The following is a 12,875-nucleotide window of genomic DNA, read 5'->3' on the forward strand; positions in this document are numbered from 1 at the left end:
GAAGCGTCAAAGGCTCCTGGTGGGCAGATAGCCCAGCTGCTGGTCTTTAATTGACACTTAGCTAAACTGTGTGACTCTCTCTTGCTTGGACTAAGTATTTCATCTGAATTATTAGTTTCCTAATATTTAGCAGCCTTCCTTCCTTCCTTTCTTCCTTCCTTCCAAACTTCCTTCCAAACTTCCAAACTTCCAAACTTCCTTCCTTCCAAATTTCCTTCCTTCCAAACTTTCTTCCAAACTTTCTTCCTTCCTTCCTTCCTTCCAAACTTCCTTCCAAACTTCCAAACTTCCAAACTTCCTTCCAAACTTCCTTCTAAACCCTCTGCCACTCATAATGGCCATGAATATTAAGATGAAAAATTTTGCTCTGAGAAAAGAATTTAGTACTTTTTTCCCAGAATATCCTGGTCCATGTGCCCCTCTGAGATTTCTCACCGAAAATTCTTGTTTACAAAATTGTATATCCTGAGACACAGGAATTTTGCCTCAGGCATCACTATTGAGACCTGTTTCATGCACACTAATATTAATTTCAAAATTTTTATTATATCCTTAGCATATGAAACTAATAGTGTAAGAACACTGTCAAAATGTTTAAAAAACCCAATTTTATCTGACTTTTTAAAATGCCAGCATGAATGATGTGTCTGATAACTGATGCTTTCTTCATCTGACATTAGCGCTGCATGCAATTCATTCCTTCTTCCTGAGATTGACTATTTCCCTGGGTTGTTTAACATTTGAATTTCATCCTGCTGCAATACATTTTTTTATTAAACTTATGTCTGGTTGAGAACAGGGATTAATTGTTAATATTCTCCTGCATTCTTCTCTTATACACACTGGAAAAAAAAAAGTGTTTAGATTCCTGTCAAATGTTTTATTTTGTGGCAAAACAGGAGAGGAGAAGGCTGCATGGACTGTCCTGACCATTACTGACATCAAAGGATCAAATATATCTTGTTTGCTGTGCTTTGTGATCCCAATCACAAGAATATCTTCAAGCTTGGGGAACAGCACTCTTTATCAGTCTTTTTAGGTTTTCAGGCAAGTTCAAGCCAAAACTCATTTCCTACTGGATCTGCTGCCTATCTCTCACCCTTCTGACTGTCTCCTCATGAGCTTCTAAGCAGTCCCACAGAACAGTCAAATTACCTTCACCAACAGGGGTCTGAAGTGCTGCCATAAAGTAATATCTCAATTACAGAATCACAGCATCATTAAGGTTGGGAAAAAACCTCCAAGTCCATCGAGTCCAACCTTTGACCAATCGCCACCTTGTCTGGATTAGATCTCGTTAAATTAGAACTATTTTTTTTAAGTAATATTTTTTTTAAATCTGAATTAAATTACATTTAATTACATTTAGAAGTAGCTGCTTCAAGACTCTGAATTTAGTCTTCCTCCAACATGATCCCTTTTTGCTTTTTTACATGCTTCTTCAGGAAAAGGAGGATGAAGTAGCAAGGAAGGAGAAAGATTTTGTTTTCTCCCTTCATCTTCTTCTTAAAGGCCAAGGGTAAGTGGACCCTAATATTGACCTTTGCAGTATTTGTGTCAGGGGTACTTCAGCTGTCATACCTGTATCTTAACCTGAAGAGCTCTTACTTTCTGGTTGTATTTAGGATATACTTTGAAGGACGATGACAGCCAGCTCTGAAGCTGTCAGTGCCATGATCTCAAGGGCGGGACTGCCTGGCTCAGGATTATCAGCCAGGAGTACGATGAGCTGCACTCCCTGCTTGACACTCTGGGAGGAATCCGAGGAGCTTGATTTCACACACAAACTCCTCAATTCTTTGGGGTTTGAATGCAACAAAGACAAGACTACCTCATTTGTACAGGCTGGCACTTTGTGTGCACTTCCCTTTGGGATGAATTCCAGAAGATGTGCAGTATGGATATACTCTACAGTCCTACTGGTAAATTTTCATTACAACATCTACTGCCCCTATTCAGAAATTGTGATGTCAAAGCCCAGTAGCCTTTGAGAATAATAATCATAGTATTTGGCTCTAAAGCTTTAGATTTACTAGACTACTTTATGTTACAAGATGAAATTGGTACAATTCTACAAGTATATTACACAAAGACAACAAAAGGAAAAAAATATGGAAATCTTTACACTGTCTGTAAAGACTGCTGGAATTTATATGTGTGGATTATTTTGCCCTCTATTGTAATCTACTCTGTGTTATGTTATTTCACTATTGATGCTACTTATCTTATGCATAACATAAGCCCTAAAATCCACCCAGGAAATGAAAGAAAAAATTCAATTGCTCCATAAAAAATAACCTTTTGACTCAAGGAGAATGCTTATTATAACCATCCATACTTGTTGAAACACATCAGTAGAAGTTGATTGAATAATGAATGAAATAACAACCCCTTTTTCCTCTCTTTCATTTTTTGACAAAATCTGTAGGAAGTTCTTTGAACAAAATTTAATTATTTCTTCATCCAAGATATATATCACTATCCTTTTCTTTTTCCTTTTTTTAGGAAACAGAGATGCTGAAAATGAAAATGTTTTCAAATCGAAGACACAACTCATGACTCAAACTTTAGGTATTAGAGAAAAATAAATGCAGTCCATGTGAAGCATCAGAAGGCTGTTGAAGTTCTCAGCTTGTTGCCATGCAGGTGCATTTATGATTACTTCATAACCAACTGCTACTTTTCTCTCTTAACAAGTTATCACCTTTGTCTTCAGCAGCTCAATAAAGTTTCCTAGAGCAAAGTAGACTGATTTGGATATTGCAAGTAAATAGAAAACATTTTTTATCTACAAAAGGCTTCCATTGCATATGTAATTTATGTATTTCTTGTTCACATATTTCACACATATCTTCGTAAATATTGTCAAATTAAATATTCAGATATGCAAATCTCTTTCAGTGGGAGTTTTCTGTGACATTTTGGCATAATTTCATAATAGCAATATTAACAATATGCTGTAGGACATAAACTGTGTTTGGGTCATAAGTCACTAAACATGGCTGCTACTTTGTATTGCTTGAAATATTTTTCTCTATTGAATGGCTCATAAAGGAGAAAATTAAATCTGCATAAGACTAGATGTTACCTGTCTTTCATTTCAATAACTCAAATATTCATTTTATATTGCTACAGTCTATATTCCTTTTACAAATCACATTCTGTCGTGATGCTGTGAAAGTTTGTAATATGCTCAAAAACATTCTACATATATTTACTTGAAATCCATTAGGAAGCATTGTATTTGCCTATCCCTTCTAACAAAGACATTGTTTTTACTAATAGTCAGAGGGTTGATGGAGAGTAAGAGGGAGAGAAAGAAAGAATGAGAGATAAAGGATGGTCCTTTCTGTCTCCCTTGGTGAAGCCAGGCTAGAAATTTGTGATAATCTGATTTTTTTAAATTTTCTATGAAACTGCAGATGATAATGGAGCTTCAAAACCAGACCTCACAGCAATTTAATGCTAGCCATTTGAAAATCTAGAAAACTTTAACTCAGTAATTTTGAGAAATTGACTGACTTGTGAATGGGAAATGGGGGAAATAAATCCTGAGGGCTACTGAAAATTAAATTTTCAGAGAACTAGCTCAAGGATTTTCACAAAATTGTCTGTAATTGAAGTACAGTGGGGTAAAATGCCTCTTTGACCTCTATGATATTTTGATTAAATGCATATGCGCCTAACTATGTCACAATAAGCTAGCATACCAGCTGGCTCAAGAAATAATAAATGGAATTCATGTCTTCTGCAATTTTTCTGAAATCAATAGTGTTCTTCAATGGAAAAAATTGGTCTAATGAATTTCCTGACTTGTTTTTTTTTTGTTGTTGTTGTTGTTCTTTCTTGGGGCTGGGAGATAGACAATGGATAAGCCCTCAAAGGCAGATGTAAAGGAGCTACTGGCTTGCACAAAGCTGGCAGTGGCTCTTAGCACTGGGTACAGAAAAGACAAAGAGCAAAATGTGCTGGAGGTAATTTTCAATGGACACTTTGACCTGATCAGATCCTCTCTGTCTCAGTGGCCTGGCCTGAGATTTATAATCATCTGCCCAATGTGAGGCAGCAGCTCTCTTCATTTGAGGAGCATAGGTTTCTGAAAATATGTTTCAGTACCAAGTCTCCACCAAGAAAACAAGCTGAGCTGATTCTCTGTCCTGAATGCTTTCACTGTCTGACCACTTCTTTCTTGCCTTGTAGACTGAAATTTCAAAAAACCTCCTCTAGAGCAAGTCCCAAAGACTATCACAAGCAGCTCTCTCCCAGAGTTTTTAGATGCACTTTGCCCATTTTTTCTGGGTAGACAGGCAAAGAGGCCAGAAGATGATGACAACTGAATGCTATCAATTTGAAGGCAATATTGGGATGTTGGGGGACACAAGACAGATGATGGACTTTGGACCTGGTTAGCATAAGAGATTTGATAACAGGATGCCATGGCAAAAGCAAATGGAACTTTGAAAATTAGATCTAGATTGCAAGAAGATTAAATCAGAGAGGATTACCAAAAAAATGAAATCTCATTAAATTCTGCAAGCAAGAGATGTTGTAATATGCATAATTTTGTGTATGTGATTTTTAACCTAATCATTATGGTACACATTACTAGTTGTCCTAAAACAGTCTATAAGTGTTTGTATCCCACAATAAAATCAGATTCTGATCATTGAATCAGTCTTCCCCATTTTTCTTCATCACCAACAGGCAACAACCAGCCAAGTATTTTGTCTGTTTAAGATGTGACTATGCCACAATCTCTGCCTGAGATTGGTCTGGTTAAAGGCAGCCAGCCAAACCTGTGTACAGGCAGCACCTCTGAATGTGGTCCAGGTGCTGTTTTGATTGGTTTGAGTGTCTTCCAGTCCAGACCACCTTCACTTCATCTGGAAGCATTCTTCCAAAGGCCAACCAAAAAATTGTCATCTACCGAGATCTTGGCTCGAAATAAATAATATTTACATGTAAATTTTAATAGTTTTCCATGTATTTCACAACTCACTTTGGTTCAAAAATTTATGCTTGGACCATAGCAGTTCAACCAGACAATGACTGTATATATTTTGTGTAGATAGATATAGATATAGATATAGATATAGATGATATAGATATAGATAGATATAGATATAGATATAGATATAGATATAGATATAGATATAGATAGATATAGATATAGATTAGATATAGATTAGATATATATAGATTAGATATATATATAGATATAGATATAGATATAGATATAGATATAGATAGATATAGATAGATGATATAGATATAGATAGATATATCTTTTGGCACGCATTTTGATATCAGTCTGAAGGACGGCATTTTCTCTCTGAGCCACTTGAAAAAAAGGCTAGAGTATAAGTCAACTCCACCTCACCAAGCAGACTTCACTTTGAAGATTTGATTACACATGGCATTCAGTAGTGAGGATATGCCTGAAATGGTATAGCATATGCTGTATGATACTCACTTCAGTGCATTCTGTACCAAATCCATTAGACCTATGTCTGCCCACCAAACGAAGCACAGTGGGGATGCCAAGAGGTAGGAACACGATACAAGTTAAAATAGGCCACAGAGAATACCTTTATCTTAAATCTTTCTCATTGCTTCTGTGTGTACATAAGCTATGGCTCAGCTGTGGGTGTGAATAGCTCTGAAATGTGAAAGTCGATTTGAAAGGATTATATTGGCTCTGCTTAGCAGCAAAAGATTCTTCAAATGCCTTTTGGTACAAACAATAAATAAATATTATTATTACAATAGGAGGAAATACTGACCTCTGCTTGTGCTGACAAGCATTTTCAACATGACTCTTGTACCTTCTTCACTTTCTCCTAGTTTGTTTTTTTGCAAGAAATGTTTTGGTTTTTTTATGAAAGAAGTCACTATATTAAACAGTTCTGTGAAAATTTCAGAAACTATGTGGATGGCTATGTACCTCTGATTTTTGCAGGTGGGGAAGAGGGTTCTGGATTTGGGTTGAGTTGGGTTGGGTTATTTGTTGCCCTATCAAAATTTTTTCAGGTTTAATAATTTTTTAAATATTTTACAATCCATCTGTTTCCTATCCCTCATTTTCATTCTTCTGGACAATACTGACAGTCTGCCAAACTAACTTGGCACAGACATTTGCAAGGCTGCAACTTATGGCCACATCTAAGTAGAATTCTCTGTGTGTTTGAGCATTTTTTTTAGTCAAGAGAGGTACGTGAATCTTCTGCTACTGACTGCCCAAGTCAAGAAACTACCCCATTACATTATACAGTTTAGAGTACATTCTTGCTGTGGAAAGAATTATTCCCCAAATTTTTTTGCTTCCAGTCCAACAGAAGATATTTCATGCTGTGGAATTGCCCCTGAAGTCACACTGGTTACTCAGAGAGAACATGAGCTGAGCTGTGAGCAGCAAGGTAAGTGAGGCTCACAGCAGCATATACCCAAACAGGAAGACTTGGACTGAGATCCAAAAATACAGAAAACACTGTAGCTTCCAAAATTCTGAGACATGTGATCATTTCTAGATTTTGCAGAACACCAGCAGGACTGTTTGCATGCTACATGGTAGCCATTTGGGGTTTTCACCAGCCACATATAAAGGAGTCATAGTCACCTCTACTGTTAAAACAGAATCTCTGTTAAAACTGGGCAGCTGTGAAACAGAAATTCACTTGCATCATCATTTTGTTTCTTCTCTCTGGGGATTAATCACTTCTCTATGTGTTTTAGTGCAAGATTCACAATGTTGTCCTGAAAATGTTTGAAACTGCAGATTCTAGAGACCAGGATTTTAAACTGTGAGTATATTTAGGGACATTGATTTGAAGGGTTTTGTTGTTTTTACCACACATATAGCATGTTGCTGTCAGGATGGGACTGAAAGGGGAAAGAAAGGTGTATCAAGAATTTTATGTTGAAAGTTTCTATTTAAACAAATGACATTTTATGGTCTCAAAATCTGTTTTGCAGTTTGGACGAAACCACCTCAAGCCTACATGTCTTTTTCTTATTCCTATGTGTTCATCCCTCTAGTCCCAGCAATAAATACTGTTGGCCTGTGTAAGCACACTTCAATTGCTCTGCCAGCACTTCTTGTCAGATGTCTGATTCAATCCCAAATTCAGCCTCAACTGGAGCCAAAGAGCAGAGAAGATCTAGAGTTATGAAACTCTATTCTTGTTTTACAACAGTCTAAAGAGGTATTTTAAAAGAAGATAAGGTTAAAGCCTTTATATCTGTACTTATCTTTGATATTCACAATTTTCTCAAGTTGTTAAAACTCACTTTTCTGTGCTCTGTTTAAAACTTGAAATTTTTTCGCTTGCTATTTGGATTTTTCTTTATTCATTGCTTGAAATTCCATAGGATCTTTAAAACTGAAAATCTGTCTAAACTGCAAGGACGTTTCTTGTTAGTGGACCAAATAAAATACTGCAACTAACAACAAATATTGATTTAATGAAAATTTGGTTTTAAAAACCACTAGGTTGGTTGGTTGGTTGTTTTTAGGGATTTGATTTGGTTGGGTTTTTCTTAAATTGTAGTTGAAATTAAATTAAGAATTTGAAAATCGCAGTACAGAAACAAAAATCTCTGATTTTTTAAAGCAGGTCGTTTCGTGCACGTTATAAAATTTATTGCGAAGGAAAAAAAAAAAAAAAGACAGGCAACAGAAGGAGGGAGAATGTAAAACTGTTCAGAGAAACATTCCCACGAAGTTCTGGGTTGGTTCTTCCGACGTGGCTGGGACAGCGCCGCGAGGTCAGGAAGGAGGAGGATGCGGTGGAGCCGCCCATAGCACCATGTCTGCCGACCCGGCCTTGGAGTCTCCGGGATCCGGCCCCTGTGGCCACGCCACGGCCCGGAGAGAGTCCGAGGTGAGAGGCTGGTGTTGGCGGGCGCCGAAGCAGCGATGTCCCGCGTGCCCCGGCGGACCCCTGCCCGTCCCCAGCGTCCTGCCCTCGGAAGGAGCGGATGGAGTCCGCGCGGGGAAGCAGGGGCAGAGGCGGACAGGAAACGGCGCGTCTCTCCTGCTGGCGTCAGCCGAAGGCAGTTGCACTTACAGGCTCCGGGACTCCCAAGCAGAAGCCGGCACGCCTGGGGCAAGAAGGCCCGCAGCCCGCGGCATGGGTGCCCTTGTATCTCCGCCATCCGCAGCCCTGCAGCGCGGGCGGGCCAAGTGGATAAAGCGAGCACGAAGGGACACCCCTCTGGTTGCCCCGTCACACGCGGCTCGGGGTTTACTCTGCTTCCAGGTCCTGGGGCTCTCGGCGAAGTCGGGTGGCCCCGTTCCGTCCCATCCCACCCCGAAGTCGTGAGCCAGCCCCCGCGGGGCAGCGGCGACCCCGCGCGGTCTATCGTACGGAACCGGAGGGCGGCCACGCTGTCCCAGCTGAGAGCGTTGCCGCGGAGTTTACAGGAAACTTTACAAAGAAAAAAAAAGTTATTTGGAAAAAGGCAAAACTGGAGGAGCCGAAGTGAAGTCGGCAGGATTCAAGGAAGGAGGCACTTAGAGGAGCAAACCCCTCCTGTGCTGAGCACAGCAGCAATCTCCCCACACGGCCGGCGCTTTGGGGCCCTCCCGTCCCCGCTCCCTGCCCGGGGTGCCCGGCCGCACTGCCCTGGCACACCCGCAGAGTGGGGTGCTCCCAAAGTCACCGGGCACCTGAGTGCTCAGGAGAAGTTTCATCTCCCTAATCGCTCTAGCCTAATTCCTCTGACCCTCCGACACTTCGAGAGCAGCTAGGACGCGTGTGCTTAGGAGGGATCAAAGAGATAAGATCAGAATCACTTTAATTGCGAAAATGAGGCCAAATAAGATTTTCAGAAAATCAGCTACATATTGGAGGTTGTCAAAAGCACTATTTTCGTTTAATGTAAGCGGTTGATGTTCTGAAATTACTGGACACTTACATTCACGTGACACACATATTTCACATTCCCTTTTACTTACAAGCAACACAGATTACACAAAAATAAACAGGGAAAAATATATATATATATATATATTTGGTCAAGCATTCATTCCAGGCAACCCGTCGCAGGGGTAAGCGGCAGCCGGCCCAGTGCCGATATTTGGCCCCGCGCCTTTCCCTCCTCCCAGGCCGAAAGCGGCTCCAGCTCCCGGCCGCAGCCGGAGGGAAAGGCATAGGCAGTGGAGGGGCAGGGAGGCAGGAGGGGCTTTGCGGCGGTCGACGCAGTCCTGCCCCAACCCCGGGCCAGGCGGGGAAGGGGAAGTACACCGGGTTTCCCGGGGCCAAGCAGCTGGGCTAGCGGCAGAGGGGGTACTCTTTGCCGACGGAGGCTTGCAGATCCGTCTTGGGGACCGGCCAGGTTAGCAAGGAGAACCCTCAGGACCTTCAGCCTGCTTATGGTCGTGGCTCTCAGACCTTCTCAGATTGGAAGGTCGTGCTTACCCCTGCCGGGGCTCGCCCGGAGGAGCAAAGAGCCTATCCCTTCTCTGCGGCGAGATGCTGTTTTCCCCACCTGCGACTGCCGCTGGCTGATGCTCTCGGCCCCTCCCCTACTGTCACGGAGCACATGGCAATGTTTTGGTTGATAGGTTTGGATCGTTTGGTTGTTTTTTGTCTTTCTTTATCTTTTTTTTTTTTCTCCCGAGCAAAATGTGCCCCAGCTGACTGACTCCAAAGCAACCGCAGTGTCCCAGGAGAAACTTTCAAGCGGCTTAAGGAAGAAAAAAAAAAAAAAAAAAAAAAAAAAAGAAAAAAACAAACAAAAACAAAACCGCAACTTCGCAGGCTGCTTAAACTCCCTGTGCCGTTGCGTGCGCGGTGTACTCAGGGACAGTCGCACGGCGCCAAGCCTTTTCTTGCTGGGAAACACTCGGTCCAAGGCATTTAAAAAAAATAATCCCCATAAATCTCCATATATAATGAGGCGTGCTGTTGGGGTTTTAAGTCCCATAATTTCCCTGTGTTGTAACAAGGGGAACCCCGGTGAACTGGCAGGTCCTAGCATACCAGGAGGGCTGTCAGGCACACGTAACTCAGACGAGGACGTTGCTGAAAGTACTTTGCAAGATTACCAAACACGGGCGGTTTTCCCCCAAGAACATCCACTTGAGGGTTTCACAAACAGGGAAGCAACGCGCCCAAAGCTCCTTCCTCCGCTCGAGAAGTCGCCTTCAGCCTCCATACTCACACCCCCAGACCGAGGACGGTCCAGTGGTCGACCGGTCCACTGCCGTCGCCTCGTAAATCCAAGAATAATCCCCGACACGGCGGTTTCCTGCATAGGGTGGTTTTGTTTTACCGATGCTACTCGGGCAGACACTGTGGTTTACAAGCCACCACAAGCAACGACCTGCAAACCCTAAGTCTACCCAGAACGATGGAGAGTGGGAGGGAGGCGGGAGCGCCGGCGCTCGGCAGCGGAGACCGGGAGAGACGAGGGCGGCCGCGGAGCCCTCCCGGAGCCCCCCTTCGTTACCAGCGGAGCCCTGCCGTGACCCGCAGGGCTTGTCCGGCGGGCGTAAAGCGAGTGACTCGGGCGTGCTGCGCGGAGCGGGGATGCCGGAGTCCCCCGCCCTTCGGAAGGGCTGTGCAGGAGCTGGGCGGGGGCACACTGCGGCTCGGTGCAGGGGGGGAAAGAAACAGGACCCCATTGCTCCGTCCCGGAGCGGTGGGCTTCACTGCCGACAAAATTTGCACTTGATAATTTTCTTAAAAGCACTTTGGAAGTCTTTGTTGAAATAGGCATAGATAATGGGGTTGAGAAGGGAGTTGGAGTAGCCCAGCCAGTTGATGACTGCCCCCAGCCACTCGGGCATGTAGCACTTACTGTCACAAAAGGGCAGGACCAGGGCCACGATGAAGAACGGCAGCCAGCAGAGGATAAAGGTGCCCATAATGATGCCCAGAGTCTTGACAGTCTTCCTCTCCCGGGACAGAGCCATTCTCCGTTTGGCTTCCGTGTTCTTCTCGTTGCGCCTCTCGAAAGAGGGCAGCGGTGGGGAGCCGCACGCCTCGCTGGGCAGCGGCAGGTGAGTCTTGGAGGAACTGTTGCAGTGCCGGACCTCAATGATCTCCAGGGCGGTCCCGTCCTGGCCGTGCCGCACCGTGCCGTTGACACAAGCGCCGGGCTTGGGCTCTACAGTCCGCCGCCAGCCCCTGCCGGGCTCCCCGTTGCCTTTCTTCACGGCGGCCGGAGAGAGAGTGAGGCAGGTGTCGGCTATTTTTTTCTTCTCTGCTTTCTTTACTGTCTTGCGGATCCTAAAGCGTGCCGCCTTGAAGATGCGACCGTAGAGCACCAGCATGAGAAGAAGCGGAATGTAGAAGGCGCCGAAGGTGGAGTAGATGGTGTACCCGTGGTCCTTGCTGATGGTGCAGGCGTCGGGGTTCGAGCGGTCCTCCGGCGTCCTCCAGCCCAGCATGGGCGGGATGGATATCAAGAAGCCGATAAGCCAGGTCAGGCTGATGAGCACGGCCGCCCGCCGGGGAGTTCGCTTGTTAACATAGTCAATGGGGTCCGTGATGGCCCAGTACCTGTCCAAAGCGATGGCGCACAGGTGCAGGATAGAAGAGGTACAGCAAAGCACGTCCAACGAGATGAAGATGTCGCAGGTGACCTGCCCCAGCGTCCACTTGTTCAGCACCTGGTAGAGGGCCGCCATGGGCAGCACCAGCACGGACACCATGAGGTCGGTGACGGCCAGCGAACCGATCAAATAGTTGGCCACGGTTTGCAGGGAGCGCTCCAGGGCGATGGCTGCGATCACGCAGGCGTTGCCGCTCACGGCGCATAGGATAAGCGTGCCCAGCAGCAGGGAGGTGAGCACCTGGTAGCCCAGGGTCATCTCGGCGAGCCCAGGGCCGCTTATCCCCTCGGGGGAGCGCGCTGGGGAGGTAGTATTGTTGGCCACATCCATGCCGGGCGGGGGGTAGGGGGGGGGTCGCTTCAGGAGACAGACATGGGAAGAGATGCCGGTCACTTGTGTGCTCCCCTGGCAGGAGGCATCGGCGCCCCGTGCGGTTTCGCCACGCCGGGCACCCCCTGCTCCACCACCCCTCCCTCCCCTATATAGCGCGGCGGGAGGCGGACGAAGCTCAGAGGACGGCGGCTGGCGGAGCCGCCCCACGCCCGCCCATCCCCGCCGCCTTTGCCCAGCGCGCAGCCCCGCGCGGTGGGGGCGGCCCTCCTGCCACCGCGTGCCGAGATTCTGCCCCTCGCTCTGCCGCTCACCCGCGCTCTTCCCCCTTGCTCTGCCTCTCCGCGTTCCCCTAGCTTTCTACCCTCTACTCCCTCCCTCCTTACTCTCGCCCCTCCCCCTCGCCGTCTCCCTCCCCTTCCGCGGTGGCCTCGCTGGGTCGCCATCGTCGGGTGGGCGCAGATGTCATTCCTCTTCGCCCCCCCCTCCCCGTTTGGAGTGACACCGCAGATAAATTCTCCACGACTCTCCCTCCTACCCCCCGCCCTTTACAGATCGTTTCGCAGCTCCGCGCCCGGCAGCGGGGGCTCTGGGCTACCCCTCAGGACCAGCGCCGGGGTGGAGGGCAGAGGAGGGCAGGGGAGAGGGCATTCTGCGAGCAGGCACTGCCGCTGCGGCGGGGGGCTGCGCACACCCGGACTTGCGCGGGGCTGGCGGTGCCGAGCGGGCGGCGCTGGAGGTGCCGATCGCCACCTGCAGGCAGGCGCTGGCCGCCCGAGGGCGCGGCTCCCGCGGGACTCGGCCGAGCACCGCCGGGACAGGTCAGGCCTGGCCGTGAGTCTCGACTCTGCCCGGCCGCCGCAGCGAGCTGCTGGGGGTGCCCGGGGAACGGCACCGGCCGTGAGGATGCAGGGAAGCGGGAGCGCGGGAGGCAGCGCTCTTGTGTATCTCGGGAGGGACCCCTGTACAGCCCGACAGGGCTCCT

The 12,875-nt window shown here is 46.4% G+C and overlaps 1 protein-coding gene and 1 long non-coding RNA gene across 2 annotated transcripts; one reads left to right on the plus strand and one right to left on the minus strand.

The window, feature by feature from the left end:
- Nucleotides 1-306: 306 nt before the first annotated feature.
- LOC137464971 (uncharacterized) lies at nt 307-2,787 on the plus strand. Its single transcript, XR_010994513.1, has 4 exons — nt 307-383; nt 900-1,225; nt 1,446-1,519; nt 1,626-2,787. It is a non-coding gene; the product is annotated as an uncharacterized lncRNA (long non-coding RNA).
- A 6,205-nt stretch (nt 2,788-8,992) lies between these two features.
- Nucleotides 8,993-12,214, minus strand: HTR1A (5-hydroxytryptamine receptor 1A). The gene has a single exon (XM_068176017.1). The coding sequence runs from the start codon at nt 11,888-11,890 to the stop codon at nt 10,652-10,654; it is 1,239 nt and encodes a 412-aa protein (XP_068032118.1). The 5' UTR covers nt 11,891-12,214; the 3' UTR covers nt 8,993-10,651.
- Between the last annotated feature and the right edge of the window lie 661 nt (nt 12,215-12,875).

This window comes from Anomalospiza imberbis, chromosome Z (genome assembly GCF_031753505.1).
Source record: "Anomalospiza imberbis isolate Cuckoo-Finch-1a 21T00152 chromosome Z, ASM3175350v1, whole genome shotgun sequence".
In the NCBI taxonomy this organism is placed as follows: domain Eukaryota; kingdom Metazoa; phylum Chordata; class Aves; order Passeriformes; family Viduidae; genus Anomalospiza; species Anomalospiza imberbis.